General features: G+C 42.2%; 2 protein-coding genes across 7 annotated transcripts; one reads left to right on the top strand and one right to left on the bottom strand.

Annotated features, from left to right (window-relative positions):
• Positions 1 to 80: 80 nt before the first annotated feature.
• Positions 81 to 5,281, bottom strand: smu1a (SMU1 DNA replication regulator and spliceosomal factor a). Its single transcript, XM_067247107.1, has 12 exons — positions 5,177 to 5,281; positions 4,466 to 4,676; positions 4,098 to 4,250; positions 3,639 to 3,749; positions 3,204 to 3,332; positions 2,650 to 2,769; positions 2,302 to 2,418; positions 2,017 to 2,144; positions 1,757 to 1,883; positions 1,375 to 1,542; positions 981 to 1,133; positions 81 to 596 (listed from the first exon to the last, which is right to left on the bottom strand). The coding sequence occupies exons 1-12, from the start codon at positions 5,200 to 5,202 to the stop codon at positions 498 to 500; spliced, it is 1,542 nt and encodes a 513-aa protein (XP_067103208.1). The 5' UTR covers positions 5,203 to 5,281; the 3' UTR covers positions 81 to 497.
• Positions 5,282 to 6,000: 719 nt separating this feature from the next.
• LOC136953704 (NACHT, LRR and PYD domains-containing protein 12-like) lies at positions 6,001 to 18,903 on the top strand. Of its 6 annotated transcripts, none has more exons than XM_067247100.1 (17): positions 6,001 to 6,197; positions 7,524 to 7,629; positions 7,752 to 7,871; positions 8,270 to 8,386; positions 9,049 to 9,165; positions 9,554 to 9,679; positions 10,111 to 10,227; positions 10,351 to 10,414; positions 11,483 to 11,711; positions 12,347 to 14,117; positions 14,367 to 14,528; positions 15,065 to 15,235; positions 15,596 to 15,769; positions 16,158 to 16,331; positions 16,517 to 16,690; positions 16,868 to 16,914; positions 17,211 to 18,903. In XM_067247100.1, exons 2-17 carry the CDS (start codon positions 7,541 to 7,543, stop codon positions 17,741 to 17,743), a joined length of 4,185 nt encoding a protein of 1,394 aa, XP_067103201.1. In that variant the 5' UTR covers positions 6,001 to 6,197; positions 7,524 to 7,540; the 3' UTR covers positions 17,744 to 18,903. The 6 variants fall into 6 exon arrangements, with proteins under 6 accessions (XP_067103201.1, XP_067103200.1, XP_067103203.1 ...); XM_067247099.1 differs by having other exon boundaries at positions 8,261 to 8,386; XM_067247102.1 differs by lacking the exon at positions 9,049 to 9,165 and having other exon boundaries at positions 8,261 to 8,386; positions 9,563 to 9,679.
• Positions 18,904 to 20,930: the final 2,027 nt, after the last annotated feature.

Here is a 20,930-nt window from a genome sequence, read left to right as displayed (position 1 = left end):
CCCCCCACACACACACAGCGTCTCTGGTAACACACCAGTGGGTTTGCGCTGTTTTGGAGACAAATGACAAGTCCAATAACCACCTGGCCAAATATGTTTAGTAGCACATACAAGATATCACGTGGAATACACAGATCCAGTCAAATGTAGACTGGATGATTTAAAAATGATTTACAGTTAATTATATGCTTCAAATACAAACATGGGAACACCAACACATCAAATATATTGAGGATCCCGGAAAAAAAATATGAAAAAAGCCCTCATATTTATTGCCATAAAATAAACAAAACAGACACACAAGGCAATATATTCAACCAGATGTTCAAACAAATGTTCTCAAGAAAACGCTTGTAAAAATATATTTACAAAAAAAAGTTGGTTTTAAAAAAGAAGGGGTAACGTGTTTCAGGTCATCTTCTCCTGGGACCGACTGTGGGCAACGCTGTTGGGCGTCGCGCCGCGGGTTGGCATGGCGACAGCTTAGGCGACGGCACTCAGGGCTTCCAGAGTTTGAGCAGCCCGTCTTCACTGTAGGTGGCTATCAGGTTCTGGTGAGGGTGATGAGCGATCCCAATCACATCCTTCTCATGAATCTAGAGGAGAAACAACACAGCCGTCACTACCCTCGCCCTCCCAGGAAAAAGACATACCTGACAAAAGTTGGGGGCAGACATTTTGGATTTGGAAACGGATCAGTCCGATGGTGTGCTTTTACATGTTAATCCATTTAGCTGTTATTCAAAGCGACGTATAAATAGTGCATGTGGAAAATACAGCAGAAGATCAAGTGCACAGTTCTTAAATATATTTGTCATTTTTACTCTTTTGGACAGTTTTTACATGAAGTGTGACAGGAAAAGCAGGGAGAGAGAAAGGGGAAGCCATGCGGCAAAGAGCCATGGCCGGATTAAAACCCGGAGATGCCCCCAGAAGTGTGTAGCTCTAGCAGCGTGTGTGTGTACAGAAGGTCTGCGTACCGTCAAGGTTCTCTCCAGCTTGCCGGTGACTGTGCTGAAGCAGTAGAGCACAAAGTCCTCTCCGACACAGTAGATCCACTCTCCTCTGGGGGACAGGGTGCAGCACACAAAGTCTCCACCCTCTCTCTTACCTGAGCTGAAACTCCTCACAATCTGGAGACAGAGGGGGAGTGATGTCAACACACACAGACACCTGGACACACACACACACGCCTGGACACACACAAACACACCTGGACAAAGTAAAACATCTTGATACCAAGGAAAACACACACCTGGGCCCAAGCAAGGTCAAAAACATCCACTCTATAATAACATAACATACGGTAAGGTACACATGTCCTATAACAGTTATAATCCAGAGGAGAGGAGCGTGTTCAGGCTGCTGTCTGACCTGGCCCTGCATGTTCATGATGACCACCGTGTTGGAGCGGTTACACACAACAAAGTGCTCAGGGTTCTTGGGAAGCAGGATGACGTTGTTGACCGTGATGTCGGAGCCGGCCGAGGTTCCCAGGGACTTGAAGGTGCTGGTGCACTCTGTGGTCTTCATGTTCCACACCTGAGAACATACATTCACACGCGCTGTCAACATCGTTTCTAACCCCGTGGGGTTGACTAGTTGACCCATTCTTACACCCAGTAGATTGACTAGCACAGCCTTTTTTAACCCAGAAGATAAAACTAGCTAACCTATATTTTAACCCAGTGGGGTAAGTAGTTAACCAACTTTTCATCCAGTAAAGCTTGTCTGTTTTCCCACGGTGGTGGTTTACCTTAACGGTGCCGTCAGAGGAGGCGCTGACGATGTGGTGTCCGTCCGGCGTGAACGTGGCCTCGTTCACGAAGGAAGAGTGACCTCTGAACTCCTTCAGAGACTTGCCAGACTTCAGTCCATGGACCCTGGAGAGAACACAACAACACTTGGGATTAGTCCATGAGAGAGAGAGAGAGAGAGAGAGAGAGAGAGAGACAGAGAGAGAGACAGAGAGAGAGACAGAGAGAGGAAAAAAGACTGAGTTAGTGTCCAGGTCACCTGATGGTCTGGTCGAAGGAGGCGCTGAGCAGCTGGCTGCTGTCCTTACAGAAGCTGAGGCAGGTGACACCTTTGCTGTGGGCTCTCTCAAACCTCCTGAGACACTGGCCACTCTGGATCTTCCACACCTGGAGACACGGGGAACACCAGGCACACCCCACACAGACACCTCCATAAGCTACTGGGTACTAGGAGTGTAGTAGGAGCGTAGTAGGAGCGTAGTAGGAGCGTAGTAGGAGCGTAGTAGGAGCGTAGTAGGAGCGTAGTAGGAGCGGTGATCCAGACCTTGATCTTGCCATCCTGTGCTCCAGTAGCCAGCATCTCTGTGTCCCTGCTGAAGCACATGCACAGGACCGCATCGTCCATCATCATGAAGTTATCCTGGGCCTGGTACTTGAGATCCTGCCAGACAACAAGAACAGCATAAATCAAACATGGATCCATTTAGAATGTAGTCATTTAACAGGCTCAGTGGCATATCAAAATGTGGCAACAACAAACAAACAACCGTCAATGCAGCAGTATACGTAATCATTGCATTGAGGATGGGTTTAGCTCAGCGGCAGAGCTTTTGCAGATCGAAAAGGCTGCAGGGACAAACTGAGTTGTAACCCCGAACTTCGGCGGTCGTACCTTTCGGATCTTGCCGGTGGTGAAGTTCCAGACCTCGATGAAGCCGTCCACTGACCCAGTCACCAGGTACTGACCATCAGGGGAGAAGCGGGAACACTCCACGTGGGACTTCTGTCCAAACTGTCGGTTGAAAAGAACATGTTATTAAAGACCAAACTCAATATAAACCTCCTATCACCCAGTTTGTCTGATTAGATTCACTTGTGAGTGTTAATCCAGAGTCATGAGATATCCACAGAACTCATCAGCAGGAAACATCACATTCAACACGTCAGATTTCCATCACACCTAATCATGATAAAATATTGTATTTTACAATATACATTTACATTTAGCAGACGCTCTTATCCAGAGCGACTTACAGTAAGTACAGGGACATTCTCCCGAGGCAAGTAGGGTGAAGTGCCTTGCCCAAGGACACAACGTCAGTTGTCATGACCGGGAATCGAACTGGCAACCTTCGGATTACTAGCCCGATTCCCTCACCGCTCAGCCACCTGACTCCCGAATATCCCACTTTATACTTTAGCAATCATATTATTTGGGCAGCCGACCTTGATGTGCCTGGTGAGCTGGGTGGGGAAGCGCTCCTCCTCCACATCCTTCACGGCAGCCTTGCCCCTGAACAGATCGATGGTCATACCAGGGGGGAGGAGACCTTGGTGCTGCTGCCACTTCAGGGACTGGTGGAGGGAGGGAGGGAGACGAGAGAGCACAGGAGAGAACAGGTACTTAATTGATTTAGATCAGTTAGCATCGATTGAGACAGATCGCCGACTTAAAACTTTGTGAAAAGTTTAGTTTTTTTTATTCCGTATTTTTAATGGTAAAGGGATAGCTTAGGGGTACAGAATATGATTAAAGACCAAACGGTCGCAGGTTTAAATATTCCATCTGTCGCTCGGAGCGTTTGCTAAAAGAAAACATTATCAATCCACTGTCCAGCAGTATGCGGACTCCTACCTATCCAGGTGTGAGTGTTCTCTTACCTGTCCCAGTAGAGCCATGAGACGAGAGGGTGGCACCACGCTAACCTCCCCTGCCAGAGCCTGGGCGATGGCCACACGCCGTTTCTCCTTACTGCTGCCGTCTGGGTAGGCCTGGCACACACACAGGACACCCAGTCAAACATTACACTGACACACTGAGGGTCTGGGCAGGCCTGGTGCACAGGAAGGAGACCTTGTCACACTAACACACTGGGCACTCACACTTACACACCAGACAGACACACTAACACACTGGACAAACACACTAACACACTGGGCAGACACACTAACACACTGGGCAGACAGACTAACAAGGTACAGCTCAGTCCAGAGGTCGCAACCCCAAACAGTGTTATCACTTTGTATGAAAAGCATCGGCTAAATGACTACATCATTATTATCACATGCACTGAGTCCATGGAGGGAAGTGGGGGAGGGGGGGGTAAGGCTGAGACTCACCTCCCTGGGGTCGAAGTAGGAGCGAGCCAGCAGGTTCTCCAGGTGGATGTATCTCTCCGGCTGGGTCTGCTTCAGCATGATCATGGGGTCGGTCTGCCTCAGTAAAGACCTGGCCGCTCCCAGCTCTCTCAGTTCAATGAGCTCCAGCACCACCTGGGGGAATCACACTCAAATCAGATTGCATACGTGTGGAAGTTTTTTTACTTGCTGTGCCACAGAGGGCTTCACAGATGCCCACATATCGATCTCTGCTCAATAAGCGGCAATGGGCAATCGCAGCATAGCAATACCTGATCGTTTAAAGCGCATTGGCGCTAGAATTTTTTTTATGATGATGAGGGACAGCAATGTAAACAGTCAAGTCATACCTGTTCATAGAGGTCTATCAAGGTCTTATCGGGAAGCTTTAGGGATTGTATAGCCTGTAGCACGGTGTCCCAATGGCCGCTGTTAATGTCTGCCACGAAACTCTCAATACTGTCCACGGTGTTCAAAGAAACCGTTGTTTCCTCCTGTAGAGTGGCTAGAGTTCGCTGCAGGTTGTTCTCTTTTAGGTACTGCATTATCAGACGAATGACGCTGCGACGGAGACAGTTTGTTATATTAATAATATTTCATGCACACTCAGTAATATTCCCTGCATGGTTCTATCTACGGTTGCTCTGTAATTGGTACTGCCTGACATGCTAACTACCAAGATATGGCTCCTTTGACACTGCTAGCCTAGGTATGCTAGCTACCTGACAAGTAGTAGTAGCTCTGCCTAAACTAGTAACACTAGGCTAGGCATAAGACATCATAGGTAATTATTGCGATGTTTGTATCTATCCAACTAACACTATTTTGGTTGGAAGACTAGCTAGTTCTTTGGCGGACATAAGAAGGTAGCTAAAACTAGTAGCGTTCGAGTTAACTGTGTAGTCCTAGCAAGCTAATAGCCCCAAACATGTCCCGCAAGCATGGATAGCTAGGCCTCAGTCAGAGAAAAGATTTGGGATAAAACGTAGTGAAATATAAAAAATCTAAGAAATGATGCCTGCATCACGTATATGTATGCATGTTATCGATATGATACTTACTCGGCCGATTCGACTTCCAGAGACATGATTTAGATACAATATCTCAAAACTCAAGAGTAGAGAAACTGCACAGGCAAACAACGCTAGCTGTCCCTTGATTGGGCGGAGTCAGAGCAGGGTCTTACTTTCAAAATAAAAGTCGCCACTTCAGAATCAGAATTCGGTTTATTCACCATGCATGTTATACAAACACGGAATTTACTGTGGCAGAGGCACTTTCTGCTTAGATTGTATGCATGTTTATAGGGAAATGAAATCAAGGACTGGGTTGCGAAAGGCCACGGTCCTGCACAAGTCAACATTACCGTTAAAATATGTAGAGGTACACATGTTTATTATAGTTTATGTGTAAAGGGCGACACAATAAAGTTAGCGCTAACGCCTCTGTCTGCACTACGCTCTGTCTTGTCCTCGTACCTTTCTTCAATTTCATAATGGTTGAGTATGCATGGGGATGTACTGTAGGCTACTGCATACTCCGAAAAGGGAGTCGTAATGTAGGCTATGGCTTCCCAGCTGATAGTGAGAGGAGAAAGAGGTGATTAGCTAAAGTCAGAATTCACACTCAGTATTAACCACAACAATTACAATAATGTGTTGTAATGGCAAATACATTGGTTTAAATGTACGACAGCCCTATTCATCCAACTTTCCCCAAAAAAATATCCCATCCAGCGCCTCATGTGTACATTCAATTTATAAATAAATTGACCATGCAGCCTACTAGCCTTTGAATATTAAAAAAAGTCTCAAAAAGAGCTCCACCCAAGAGCATAGCCAGTAATAGAAAGTGAAAGTAAGTTATTGCGCAGTTTGAAATGCGATGAGTACCTACAACTACATCGTGAAGTTTGTAATACGAAAAATATAAATAAAATACGCTCCGAAAATCTAAAACGTAATGCTTGTCATTAAACGGAATCCAGATGAAGGAGAACTAAAGACATAAAGAGAACTCGAACATTCTGCGAATCGTCACAAGTTTCCTAAAGCAAGAAAATAGAAAACTGTTCAAAAACAGGTAGGCCTATATTGACATTGGTGTGAGAGCGCCTATATGCCAAATCTAATCAAATTAAAAAATACAACTGTTGTTTCAGATCATTCAACTGTTGGCATACTACTTTTATAACATTTATTGAACGTATTGCTGTATATTGAACTGTAAAACATTGGTTCTTTTTATGGCCAATTAAGCCATAGCACATAGCAGACATCAACATCTCGAGTCTGACGCATTTGCCGTGAGACTCACACATTTCGACGATTTGTCACGCTATCACACACGACCTTCTATTTCTCACGCATTTCAACCATTTCTCAAGCAGAGAAGTAATTAAGGGACTTGTCCCTTGTACAATTAATGGACGATGTGCATATTTCTGCCGAGTTGATAGTTGTTTCGACACGTAGTCAAAAAACAGCCAAACCGGAAACATCACAAGTTCACGTTGACAGGTCAGGTAGTCTCACTTTGAGATTCTCACGCCAAACTTTAGAGCCCGGCATACCAACCTTATGAAACTCTAGCTCCCTGACTGCTCAAGAAGCAATCGATCTGTGAGCTATACCAGGGGCGTCGTTAGACCCTTTTTACTGGGGCACGTGCCCCAGTATAAACATGCTGTGCCCCAGTAAAATCTAAAGTTTGAGTTATAACAATTTACTTTATTAGTCAGTGCATTCATTTAGATTGATAATCTCTGAAAAAATAAACGCAGTATCCCAATAAACGCTTGTAAAATAAATACAAACTGTATTTGCGTTCAAATGAATGCAGAGAAATGGGAATACGAATAGGGGCCTGTGCCCCAGTAGAGTTTTATGTTTAACAACGCCTCTGAGCTATACTGCTGGGATGACGATAATTTGATTGACTTAAGTGTGTCGTATTGTCTGGTCTGGTCAGGGTGTAATGACTTGGTTCCGACTATCTTGACCAAGTTGCTTGAAAAATAGATTTCAAATGTCAATAAGCCCTGCTTGGTTAACTTAAGGTTAAATAATAAATAGCCCATGCCTGTCAACCATATAGTCCTAGCAACTGAATTGTCAGTTATTTGAGGTTAAAGAATGACAGAGTAGATTTATTTGTGCTTATGTCAACATGAGCTTAATGATTGTGCAATGAAGGTTGCAGTTTCATTTTCAACGTATTCCTCCTTAGAGTAATTATTCTTATTCCACAATTATTCTTTCTTATTCCTGCGGTCCAGTGGTTGGATTCTAACTGTTGATTGTTTAGAGGTCTACACATCTATCTTAGAAATCACTCTCCTGGTTTGATCCTGAAGAAGAAGGATGTACAATCTTTGAAATGAGTCTCTAATTAAAATCTTTGAAACAGGGGGATACTGCACTAAAATGAGTCTCTCTGGGGAGAAAGAGAAGGGGGGCTCTGCCTCTAAAACAAGTCTTTCTCAAGAACATGACATGGACACTGAAGCTGAAAGGTATCATGACATCTCATAACTGTTCATAACGGACTCTCCATCTCAGAGTTCATCTTTATAATATAACAGAGTCATCATTTAGAATCAATGAGTAACTTAACGCTGTCTTTGTTGTGTCAAAGTCCAATCCAGCAGGAGAGATCAGCCTCACCTGTACCCAGCTGTGTGTCCATGAAGAGTGACAGATCTATGGGTCCTCCTCCCAAGTTCAGTGATGGAGACGGACCTGCTGATGAGAACGAGTATGTACTGACCACTGCTGTTAAATGTTATTTGATGAGGATGGAATGGTAGTTAAGATGAATAAGGTAGTACTTGTAATCTACAAGCATGACATAGCCTGTTTCATTATAATTTCATCAACCTACAAAACAATGTGTATAAGAGGATGATTGGCAGTCAGACAGACAGACTACTGTATGTGGTAAAGGTTCACAATGAGCGCTACAGTGTGTAAACACTTGTCTGTAAGCTCTGCCTGCCTATCATGCACACCAACATCTAACAGCAATATTCAAACCTAATTCTGACCCTAATATTGGTAGATTTCCATAACAAATGTTAGGGGGGGGGCGAGGATATCGGTGGAGTTTACTTTCAAGTATATACATTTGCCCAATATTTGTGTTAGTTTTACCAGGATCAAACAGCAGAGATCAGCCTCACCGGTACCCAGCTGTGTGTCCATGAAGAGTGACAGATCTATGGGTCCTCCTCCCAAGTTCAGTGATGGAGACGGACCTGCTGATGAGAAAGAGTAAGATGCTGACCACTGCTGTTAAATGTTACTTGATGAAGATGGTTCCCAATTTAATGTGATTATATTTGTGGCGGTAGGCAGGGGCAGATTCAGACGTTGTACAAATGTATGGCTGGTAACCTATGTCCTATCTGTTAGATGTGAGTGTAGATAAGGACTTTAACAAGTAATGCTAGCGCGCGAGAAATGTATTTGCATACATTTTCAGCGCTAAATAGTTTTGGAGCTTTACGTAGGCTAATATAAACGTTATGTACTATGAATTTTATTATAGTGAACTTGAATGTATCCGTTTTAGACATATTTGTGCAGAGAATCACGATATTAACCGTTCGTAAACTCAGATTGATTCTCCTGCCGATTCTCGGAAAAACCAGTTAGTCCCATGCATTAATTCAGAGCGTGCACGGAGAGAGGACTATTCACAAACTGTCCGTTGTAGTGAGAGAGAGAGAGAGAGAGAGAGAGAGAGAGAGAGAGAGAGAGAGAGAGAGAGAACGCGAGTGTGGCAAGAAGGGGCTGAGCGAATCAAAAGTTAAACAGTCCAACAAAAAAAAAAGACATTTGTGGTGGTATATTTTTACTTTTGGCGGGCCGCCAGAATAAATAAATGTATGGGAAACACTGCATTTGCCCAATATTTGTGTTACTTTTACCAGGATCAAACAGCAGAGATCAGCCTCATCGGTACCCAGCTGTGTGTCCATGAAGAGTGACAGATCTATGGGTCCTCCTCCCAATTTCAGTGATGGAGACGGACCTGCTGATGAGAACGAGTATGTACTGACTACTGCTGTTAAATGTTATTTGATGAGGATGGAATGGTAGTTAAGATGAATAAGGTAGTACTTGTAATCTACAAGCATGACATAGCCTGTTTCATTATAATTTCATCAACCTACAAAACAATGTGTATAAGAGGATGATTGGCAGTCAGACAGACAGACTACTGTATGTGGTAAAAGTTCACAATGAGCGCTACAGTGTGTAAACACTTGTCTGTAAGACCTGCCTGCCTATCATGCACACCTACCTCTAACAGCATTATTCAAACCTAATTCTGACCCTAATATTGGTAGATTTCCATAACAAATGTTAGGGGGGGGCGAGGATATCGGTGGAGTTTACTTTCCAGTATATACATTTGCCCAATATTTGTGTTAGTTTTAACAGGATCAAACAGCAGAGACCAGCCTCACCGGTACCCAGCTGTGTGTCCATGAAGAGTGGCAGATCTATGGGTCCTCCTCCCAAGTTCAGTGATGGAGACGGACCTGCTGATGAGAACGAGTAAGATGCTGACCACTGCTGTTAAATGTTACTTGATGAAGATAGAATGGTAGGTAAAGAGGTATAACTTATACCTCTAGCATACAAGTACTACCTTATACCGTATAAGGTAGTACTTGTAAGCTAAAAGCATGAAATATCCCGTTGCATTTTAATTTAATCATCCTACAATTTGTTTTGTATAAGATGATGATTGCCAGTCAGACACACAGACTACTGTATGTGGTAAAGGTTCACAATGAGCGCTACAGTGTGTAAACACTTGTCTGTAAGACCTGCCTGCCTATCATGCACACCTACCTCTAACAGCAATATTCAAACCTAATTCTGACCCTAATATTGGTAGATTTCCATAACAAATGTTGGGGGGTGAGGATATCGGTGGAGTTTACTTTCAAATATTTACCTTATATTTGTGTTACTTTCACCAGGATCAAACAGCAGAGATCAGCCTCACCGGTACCCAGCTGTGTGTCCATGAAGAGTGACAGATCTATGGGTCCTCCTCCCAAGTTCAGTGATGGAGGCGGACCTGCTGATGAGAACGAGTAAGATGCTGACCACTGCTGTTATTCAGTGATTGACTAAAATGTCAAATAATCTATTAGTATATACTCAAGCCTTTGTGCATCTAGTTCATCTGAATAGATACTGTAATCTCTTTTCCACAGTAAAGAAAAGGTGAAATCAGAGTCTGACCAGAGTCATCATGAAGATGTTTCCTCCATATTCATGGTTAGTGGATTTGTGTTTGTGCTAAATACTGTGAGATCATAAAACAATACTTTTTTTGTTTTATTGTGTGGTGAATGTTTAGATTAGGGATTGCACGATATATCAGCATACCGGTCTCTGCCGATATTAGAAAGAAATGCCATCATTGGCATTGGCTCTGTGTAATTCATTGCTGATGTGCAAAAAGAATACTTTACATTACATTTAGCAGACGCTCTTATCCAGAGCGACTTACAGTAAGTACAGGGACATTCCCCCCGAAGCAAGAGTCAGATGGCTGAGCGGTGAGGGAGTCGCGCTAGTAATCCGAAGGTTGCCAGTTCGATTCCCGGTCATGCCAACTGACGTTGTGTCCTTGGGCAAGGCACTTCACCCTACATGCCTCGGGGGAATGTCCCTGTACTTACTGTAAGTCGCTCTGGATAAGAGCGTCTGCTAAATGACTAAATGTAAATGTAAGTAAGGTGAAGTGCCTTGCCCAAGGACACAACGTCATTTTGCACGGCTGGGAATCGAACTGGCAACCTTCAGATTACTAGCCTAACTCCCTCACCGCTCAGCCACCTGACTCCAATACTTATCACAAAACAAAAATATAAACTACAAGTGCAACACAGAGCTAGCCCATAAGGTCTGCTGTGTCATGCAGTGTGGACCTATAAATAAGTTCCAAAGTAAGATAACAAGTCCAAATGCAACTTTGTGCTGCCATTATTTCCTGAGTAGACAAGACAGTGAAATATTTCAATGCCACACACCTATTCACTCAGGGTTCTAAATGAGGGGGGGGGGCGGGGGACCCTCAAGAAGTCTATAGGGATATGCGTTTTTGTTTGGGGGGTCCCACAAAATTGGCAATTTCTTAATGTAATCTGTCGAATGTAGCGAATGTGTTTTTGATTAAAAAATAAATAATTCCAAACATCAGATTTCATAACATAAAAAGTGGAACAGGTATGGATGAGAAAATAGCCTTCAGAATTTTTTGGGGGGGAATTTAGGGGACCACCCAAAAATGTAATATTGGTGCCTTCCTAGTTAAGATTCCTTGTTCCATCCTTGTTATAGCAACTTGAGGAGGCTGCAATTACTTTTTTCAAGTATGAGTTGAGAAGACTCCAGCAAGTTCTAAGCTCAGATCTCCCAGAAGGAGGACAGCATCAGATGGAGGACCAGGACATTGTGGACCCTGAATATCAGAAACAAGAGAGCAGTGCCAAAAAGGGAGCTCTGAAGATCACATTGCACCTCCTGAGGATCATGAACCAGAAGGAGCTTGCTGACAAACTGGAGAGAAGTAAGATCTTCTACATTTAACCTGTCTACCACAGCATATGAGGTGTATTATTTGTGCATTGAGAGTATCAGGGTAACATCCTAGTCCAAGTCCAAGTCTTTTATTGTCAGAACAGAACAACACAGGGTCAGACTGGGCACTGAAATTCTTAGGACAAGACAACGCAAAGCAACCTGGCATAACATAACACATAAGTACACAGAACATAGATTACATCTATGATAAGCAAAAATATAGTAAACCTCCTAATATACAATATTCAATACAGTATACTAAACCTCTAAATACACATAATAACCTATACTAACCTTATAAACCTATACTAACCTGAGACAAGTGAAGTACAATAGTGCAATATTGCTGATAGTGCAACCAGTAGCTGAAATAACCTATACTAACCTTATAAACTTATTCTAACCTAAGACAAGTGAAGTACAATAGTACATGAAGGTGATGGTGTGTTTTCATTCAAACTGGCAGTACACTACAATCAACAATGTGTGATTACACGAAATGACACTTTTTTACTCGCTATCAGTAACCATCTCTTTTAACAGATTTTAGTTTTGGACTTTTGTAACAGGTTCTAGAAAACAAGAGCCTTAATAAAGGTGTCCTTTGCTTTTGTCTTTAAGATGAGCTTCTCGTGATTTGCCAACGTCAACTGAAATCCAAACTGAAGAACAAGTTTAAAAATGTGTTTGAGGGAATAAATAAAGGAAAACAAACACCTCTCAGTAAGGTCTACACAGATCTCTACATTACAGAAGATGATGAAAAGCTTGACGATGAACAGATGAGACAGATAGAGAAAGCATCCATAAATGCACCCAAGAAATCAAAGACAGCCATCACATGCAGTGACATGTTCAAACCCTCACCTGAACAAAACCAACCAATCAGAACTGTTCTGACAAAGGGAGATGCTGGTGTCGGAAAAACATTCTCTGTGCATCAGTTCATTATGGACTGGGCTGAAGGGAGAGCCAACCAGGATATCAAGTTCATCTTTCCACTCCCATTTCGAGAGCTGAATCAGTTGAAAGAGGCCACACTCAGTTTGATGGGACTTCTTCATTACTTCTTGGTTGAAACCAAAGACTTTGGAATCTCTGACTACAACAAGTACAACACTCTGTTTGTCTTTGATGGTCTAGATGAGTGCCGATTGCCCCTAGACTTTCAAAATAACAAGAGCTTCTCTGATGTCACGCAGCAAACCTCAGTGGATGAGCTGTTGACAAACCTCATTAAGGGGAATCTGCTTCCCTCTGCATCCATTTGGATAACCACTCGGGCTGCAGGAGCCAGTGAGATCCCTTCTGAGTATGTTGACCGTGTAACGGTGGTACAAGGGTTCAATGAGTCACAGAAGGCAGAGTACTTCATGAAGAGAATCAGTGATGAAAACATGGCCAAAAGAATAATATCACACATCACAAAATCGGTTGTCCTCAACACAATGTCTGAAGTTCCAGTCTTCTCGTGGACTTCTGCTACAGTTCTTGAGGACATGCTCAACATGGATAAGAGTGGGGAGATGCCCAAGACTGTGACTGAGATGTACACACACTTCCTGGTGTTACAGACCAAACAGAAGAATGTGAAGTATCATGGGAAAACTGAGACAGATCCACACTGGGATGAAGAGAGCATCAAGACTATTTATTCACTGGGAGAAATGGCCTTTCAACAACTAAACAAAGGCAACCTGCATTTTTATGAAGAAGACCTGATGCAATGTGGCATCAATCTCCAAGATGCCTCATGGTACTCAGGAGTGTTCACACAGATCTTCAAAGAGCAGCGTGGACTCTACCACGACAAGGTCTTTCGTTTCACTTATCAGAGCATGCAGGAGTACCTGGCTGCGTTGTTCGTATCTCTGATGTTCATCAACAAAAACGAGAATTGGATACATGAACCTCATGTAAAATCTAAAAAAGCAATGCCGCTGTCCAAACTTCACAAGGCTGCTGTGGACAAGGCTTTAAGGAGTCCCAATGGACACATGGACTTTTTCCTTCGCTTCCTTTTGGGCCTTTCAGTGGAGTCCAATCAGAAGCTCTTACGAGGTATCCTAACACAGACAGGAAACGGCCATGAGAAAACAGTTGAGTACATCAAGAAGCAGATCAGAAAGAATCCCTCTCCAGAGAGATGCATGAATCTGTTCCACTGTCTGAATGAACTGAATGACCAGTCTCTGGGGAAGGAGATCCAACATTACCTGAGCTCAGGAAGTCTCTCCAATAAGAAGCTCTCACCTACACAGTGGTCAGCTCTGGTCTTTGTGTTGCTGACTTCAGAAGAGACGATGGATGTGTTTGACCTGAAGAAGTACTTCAGATCAGAGACAGGTCTTCTAAAGCTTCTGCCAGTTGTCAAAGGCTCTAAAAAGGTTCTGTAAGTATACAGATATTTCTATGGATAGTAGATAAAACATGATGTATATGTTCATTCTGTAATATTTGATTCTGAAATATCAAAATTGGTTAAAACTCACTCCTCATTATAAATACTGCTAACAGGTGTCAACTAAGAGCTATCTTTTCCGTCAGCGTAGCTAGAGTGTTAATTAGTGGTGGTCGTCTCGTTGTAAGTCGGAACAGATTTTGAACACTGCGGGGGGCAACATCTCCTTCTGTGTTTTAGGCTTGACAACTGTAACCTGTCCAAAAACTGCTGTAAAGATCTGGCGTCAGCTCTGTCCGGCTCAAAGGTCAAAGAGTTGGACCTGAGTAACAACAACCTCCAGGATTCAGGAGTGAAGATGTTGTGTTCAGGATTAGGACAACTACAGCTGGAGAGACTGAGGTTGGTATTTGTGAGCAAACCAGTTTCATTGATTGGACTAAAGTGTCGATAAAGATACTGATTTCAAATACAATGTGACAATTGCGATGAGACCAAACAAGTGGCCCATATCAAACCGCATACTTTATGCATTCCATGAGTAAAACTTATTCGAATTTTCTAGTTCAATTTTACAACTAGGTTGCATTATTTAAATGGTTTCTACATTTAATTGGATAAATTATGAATTTAGCAGGCACTTTCATACACGATGATGCCAAGGATCAGTTAGTTTCTGTGACTGTTGGTCTGATACACACAGTGGGATTTTACACAGAGATAGAATAGTTACAAGTTACAGAGATAGAATAGTTACAAGTTACACTAATATAGTGAAAGTAAGAATGTTTACCAGATATATGAATTATGAATGAAGTTCTATACGAATTAAAGTACTTTTTAGAGACAATTGTTCAACCTTTTATTTTACAATGTACTGGTTATAGCCACAGAGATTGCTTCAGAGGCTGTTAAATCAATTGTTATAAACTCTGCAGGCTTTCGCATTGTGGGGTCACAAAGGAAGGCTGTGCTTTGCTGGTCTCAGCCCTGTCCAACCCCTCAAGTTATAAAGAGCTGGACCTGAGCTACAATCATCTTCGAGACTCAGGAGTGGAGCTGATCTCTTCTGGATTGAACAATCCATACTGGAAACTTGAGACTCTGAGGTAGATCATTCTAACCATCTTAAGAGGTATCCTTTGTATCATTGGGCTGACTAACGATTGGCTAACTAGCTACAGTAATGTTTGCTGGACGTCTGCATTTGATTGGAGTGGTGAGGGGTGTGTGTGCAGGCATAATGATGCTAGTATTATGACACAAAACAATCACTGTTTTTTTTACCATACTTGATCATTTCTAATGAATAAATAATATTTGGACTTCCATTGAACTGCTAGCTAACTATCATTGTAATGTATGTCATATTCCAGGAGTATTAACCATTCTACATGGACATCATGGTATTAATCTGGAATAATTTGTTATAAGGTTTGTCAGAAATAACAATAATAATCATTCTACAGGCTATCGGGCTGTCTTGTCACAGAAAAAGGCTGTGTCTTTCTGGCTACAGCTCTGAAGTCAAACCCTGACTACCTGAGAGAGCTAGACCTGAGTAACAACGACCTGCAAGATTCAGGAGTGAAGCTGCTCTCTGATGAACTGGGAAATTCACAATGTAAACTGGAGACACTTAGGTCTGTATTTATTTCAAGAGAGAACTTTTAAACTGCTAAAAGTAGAATGTGAAATCAACCCACTGTCTTTCTGATTAGCTATATACTTGCAATATATTTTTCAAATCGTTTTTTGTCTTTAGAAGGATACATTTAGAGGATATAAATGACATACCCACAATCTTAGCAGATCATTACTCGATCAGGGTTGATCAATGTGAGATCAAAGCTTCTTTTTCTTGTCTGAGGCTGATTTGAAGGTTTTTACGATGGACCAAATATCCATAGTCAAAGCTTGGCTGCGCTGCAGGGTTTGCGAGACTGAGTCTACATGATTTCAGTCAGGTCACAATTACAATTGTGTTTGATCAGACATTATAACAATGGGGTGTTTTTCTACATTCTACAGACTGTCAGGCTGTCTTGTCACAGAAAAGGGCTGTGACTTTCTGGCTACAGCTCTGAAGTCAAACCCTGACTACCTGAGAGAGCTAGACCTGAGTAACAACGACCTGCAAGATTCAGGAGTGAAGCTGCTCTCTGATGAACTGGGGAATTCACAATGTAAACTGGAGACACTTAGGTCTGTATTTATTTCAAGAGAGAACTGATAATCTGCTAAAAGTAGAATGTGACATCAACCCACTGTCAATTCATTGTTTGTCTTTAGAAGGATGTGAATGTACTTGTTTGGGTAAATGGTTCTATGACTTAAGGATGGAATATAAATCCTCCATACTTTTCTTTTCACCACTGAAACTTCTACAGGCTCTCTGGCTGTATGATTACAGAGGAAGGGTGTGCTTCTCTGGCCTCAGCTCTGAGGTTGTACCCCTCCCACCTGAAAGAACTGGACCTGAGCTACAATAATCCAGGAGAAAAAGGACTTGAGCTGCTCTCTGTTGGACTGAAGGATCCACAGTCCAAACTGAAGAAACTCAAGTAAAGAGAATTCCGATATTTGTATTTATATTTCTAAAGACATTTTTTACATGCAACATGAGTTGACATAATCCCCTACATATTCAGATATATGTTTCAAATGTTTAGTTTTTGTTAACTAGAACATTGTCAAGTGTCATTTCATCATCATAATAATGTATCTGCTTATCCCTACAGTGTGGATAATGGTGGAGAGCACAGAATCAAACCTGGGCTTAGAAAATGTGAGTCATATGTACTACCTCAGCCTGTCTTCAAGTGAAAATGAACTACAATTAAATAATTGCTAAGCACACAAGTCATAAAATGCTCTATGTAATATGAAACATGAATTGGACATCTAAACTATTAGGAATAGTGTTATCTCTTAGGGTTAGATTGACTTTTCCATAGAAGTTCCCATTAATGCACTGTATCTGCTGTTGGAAAAAGAGAGAATGAGATAATGGATGCCCATTTACAAATATATAATATAATATATTACAAATAGTAATATATTTATCTTGGTTTTCTCCATCAGATGCCTGTAAGCTCACGTTGGACCCAAACACGACAAACAAACGCCTTTCTCTCTCTGAGAAGAACAAAAAGGTGACATGGGGAAAAGAGAAGCAGCCGTATCATGATCACCCAGAGAGATTTGAGGGCAGCTGTCCACAGGTGCTGTGTAGAGAGGGTCTGTCTGGGCGCTGTTACTGGGAGGCAGAGTGGAGTGGAGGAGGGGTTTCTATAGGAGTGGCATATAAATCCATCAGGAGGCATGGAGCGGGTGAAGATTGTAGGTTTGGATCCAATGACAAGTCCTGGAGTCTGGTCTGTCGTGATAAATGTTATCTTTGGCACAATGATGAGAGCATTGGCTTACCTTTCTCTCAGTCTCACAGAGTAGGAGTGTATCTGGACTGGCCGGCCGGCACTCTCTCCTTCTACACAGTCTCCTCTGACACACTGACCCACCTGCACACATTCCACACCACATTCACTGAGCCCCTCTATCCAGGTTTCAGAGCAGCGTACGATGAGTCCTCAGTGTTTCTGTGTCTGTTAGAATAGATGTCATTGACAAACTCTTCTCCTGTCTGGCCCCCCAATGGTGGAATCAACTCCCCACCTCCATCAGGGACACTGACTGTCTCCCCACCTTCAACTTCACAACTACTACTTCAGCTTAAAGAAAGAATTAAAGGAAAACACAAAACATATTTTTTTCTGAATTTCTACTTTTACACTACCGTACCAATACAGACATTTTTTGTTCATATTGTTATTGGTAAGTGCCATTTTTGTAAATCTTTTGTTGAATTGTCAAAAACTGTCAAAGAAAGGCACCTAAATAGCCTCAATAATCTTAGAGAGAACTTTGTCATAACAAAATTATTGATACAAAAGACAAGTTTGTCTCTTGGGTGCCTAAGACTTCTGCACAGGTACTGTACATTGTCTTGTGTATAAATGTTTTGGTCGTTTATACACTATATATTATATAGTGTTTACAGTATATATTATGTTCCTTTCTTAAGATGTTATGTAGTGTTCCTATTGTTATTGGTAATATTAGTGAGTGCCATTTTTGTAAAATTGATGCACAAATAATTCTAAATAATCCTAAAATACAAAATGTTGAATTGTGAAAATTCTGAAAGAAAGGCATCTAAATGGCCTCCTCAATGATCTTAAGAGAGAACTTTATAGACTGAAAACTCTTTTCAGTGGCGATCATAGATTTTTTCTGTTTGGTAATATATAATGAAACTGTATATCAACCATCAATATTCAACTTGTATACATATTAGTACAACAATATTAGTTGCTAAAAATGTAATGAGTACCAGAATTGTACCGTTGCACTAATACAGTTTTCCAGCATATTCAGTTTTGACATACATGTACTCATCATATAGATTTTACTCACAGATTCTCACTTTGACAAAGGATTGGTGGAGGTAGAATGCTTAGAATGTGAATGTGTTTTTGGGGCAGTGAACTATACAGGAATTAACTAACATTTCTTCTCTTGGTGTTCATTACACCCTTGTGATATTGCTTACAATTATATACAAAGGTTTCACACTGATTTGCGTTCAGAACGTTGCGTTTTTTACATTTAAGACAGTAGATATGTAGTAGTAGAGCACTTGAACACAGAGCAAATGGTCCACGGTTTAAATCACTCCTCTGTGTCTTGCTTTGAATAAAATCTGTTTATGATTATGGTCATTTTGTCTTTGATTGACATATTGATATACTGTTCACAATATACATTTAAAATGCATCATTTTATATAGTCACTTTTAATGATTTGATGTATTGAACTCAAATGTACCGGCCGGCATCAAAACAGGAAAGAGGAAGGAAGTTGTAGAGTTTTAAAGCCCGCCTCTTGCTTGATTTGATTGGCTGCCTGGGCCAAGTGTGACAATTGAGTAGCACCTTTTCTCCACGCTTTTTCTGTAAAGTTGAGAATATTTTATGGGCCAAACACACCGAGAGCTTTTTTAAAGACGCGGCAGTTATAAATTCAGTTTCCTAAGGTACATCCTGGACTGGACGCCTCTCTTGAGCTGTTTTTCTAGCGCTTTTTATATTAAAAAAAAAACGCTCTCAGTGTGATCGGCCCCTGCGAGTGCTTTTCACAGATGCTTTCACAATATTTGTCCAACAGGGGGCGGTAGCAGATAGCTGAATGGCATGGCCAGTTTTCCCTCAGTAATTATGCTAGTGAAGGTCTTTCAAGGTTATGTTACAGCACCAGCCCAGTCCAAGCTAGTTGTTCATGGGTTCATGAAACCAAATTGACAGAATCCCCCTCAGAACCACATTCACATTTCTAAATGAATCTGACAAATTACAGTTCTGGCTTGGTTTAATGGGCCTGCAGACGACAAGATAAAGACGTGCTTGCTGTTTTATTGTGTGCGATGCAATAAACCAACAAAGAAAAGATGCCTATTTTGGTCTAAAAAATTACCAATAGTTAAACTTTAGGTACGTTGTCTTTGCCACTGTGAGTTGCAGACCCATCCATCAACCCTCTCACAACGATGTCACATATCAACGGGTGTGTCTGACCAACAAAGCAACAACAACAACAAAAGATCAAAAACACGACCTATTTGTTTAACTTCCTGAGAAGAGGATAGCTCAAGTGTACTCTGGTGGTACATCAAGCACAGGGGTTCATTAATGCATCCTCCACAGCCCCTCACCCCTGCCAGATGTCCGGGTGTTTTCATCAGTCCTACCCAGGGGTGGGCGGAGGGTCTTAGTGCCCGGAGCTCTTGATATATCAGCCCCAAGGTGGATCCTTGAATCCAGGGCTAGTCATATTGGCATCTGCATCATTCTCAACCGATATAAAAAGGGGAAATGGGAATCGTTTATAAACTCTTATCGATTTGCCAGTCTCAAAGGCATGAGAAAGGGCAGCAAAAAAACAACAACAACGATAGGCCTGCCGAAAACGGTGGAAACGGTGAATCTCCGTTAGAAATGCCGAAGAGCATAAAAGCAAACAAAGGCCCTCAATCGGGTCTTTTCATATCATAACAGCTAGTGCCGAGGCGTGGTGAATAATGGGACATTAAGGTGATAGAACGCTCGGGTAAATACAGGATTGTGCCTGTGAGGCAATACGTCTATACACACGAACAGATGCGCGTGAGTCCCTGAGCTGCCTGGGCCGGTGAGATACCCAGCACAAGGGCATCCTTCTTCTCGCTAAGCTGTGAGCGGGGGCTATGGTTACCGCTATTCAGTTAAAAAGGACCTGAAGCGGTCTCGCATTGTATTTACATGAAAAAACCCAAGAGCTGACACAAGCGGATGTTACGATGTTGGTGCGATCTGTTCAGGCGCTGGGTTGTCTTCTTGACTCAGGCCGCGGTTTGCATGTAACTAGATGTGACATCTACCAGTGTTTGGTCTTTTTCATGAAATATATCTTGTTTTTTTTGGGGGGGAAAGGTCTGAAAATACAGAGGGCTGTCACATTATAGGGGGTAGTAGTAGGCTATCTCTTGGTAGAAGGCTTGTGGGTGCAGAAATATCACTAAAACCGCCTTAGAAACGTTGCTAAAGTACAGTCGTTTCTCTCCCAGGCAGATACTGTGAGACCTTTGCATGCTTTTATCATAGCAGGCCTGATTACTGCAATGCTGTCCTTTCTGGTCTCACCATAACAAAGCTACAAATGATCCACTGATCATTCAGAATGCTTTGACCCTAGCCTAAAACCTCTTGA

The sequence above is a fragment of the Osmerus mordax genome, chromosome 12, assembly GCF_038355195.1.
Source record: "Osmerus mordax isolate fOsmMor3 chromosome 12, fOsmMor3.pri, whole genome shotgun sequence".
NCBI classification, from domain to species: Eukaryota; Metazoa; Chordata; class Actinopteri; order Osmeriformes; family Osmeridae; genus Osmerus; species Osmerus mordax.
This window is presented reverse-complemented; position numbering and strand designations above follow the sequence as displayed.

Excerpts from the sequence above, each read along its gene's own strand:
- smu1a (XM_067247107.1), bottom strand. The coding sequence starts at position 5,202 with ATGTCTCTGGAAGTCGAATCGGCCGA. Across the intron at positions 1,884-2,016 it reads TCCTTCGACCAGACCATCAG|GGTCCATGGACTGAAGTCTG; the intron begins GTGACCTGGACA and ends TGTTCTCTCCAG. Across the intron at positions 1,134-1,374 it reads TCATGAACATGCAGGGCCAG|ATTGTGAGGAGTTTCAGCTC; the intron begins GTCAGACAGCAG and ends CTCTGTCTCCAG.
- LOC136953704 (XM_067247099.1), top strand. The coding sequence starts at position 7,541 with ATGAGTCTCTCTGGGGAGAAAGAGAAGGGGGGCTCTGCCTCTAAAACA. Across the intron at positions 9,166-9,553 it reads GGACCTGCTGATGAGAACGA|TTTTAACAGGATCAAACAGC; the intron begins GTATGTACTGAC and ends TATTTGTGTTAG. Across the intron at positions 14,529-15,064 it reads CTACAGCTGGAGAGACTGAG|GCTTTCGCATTGTGGGGTCA; the intron begins GTTGGTATTTGT and ends TAAACTCTGCAG.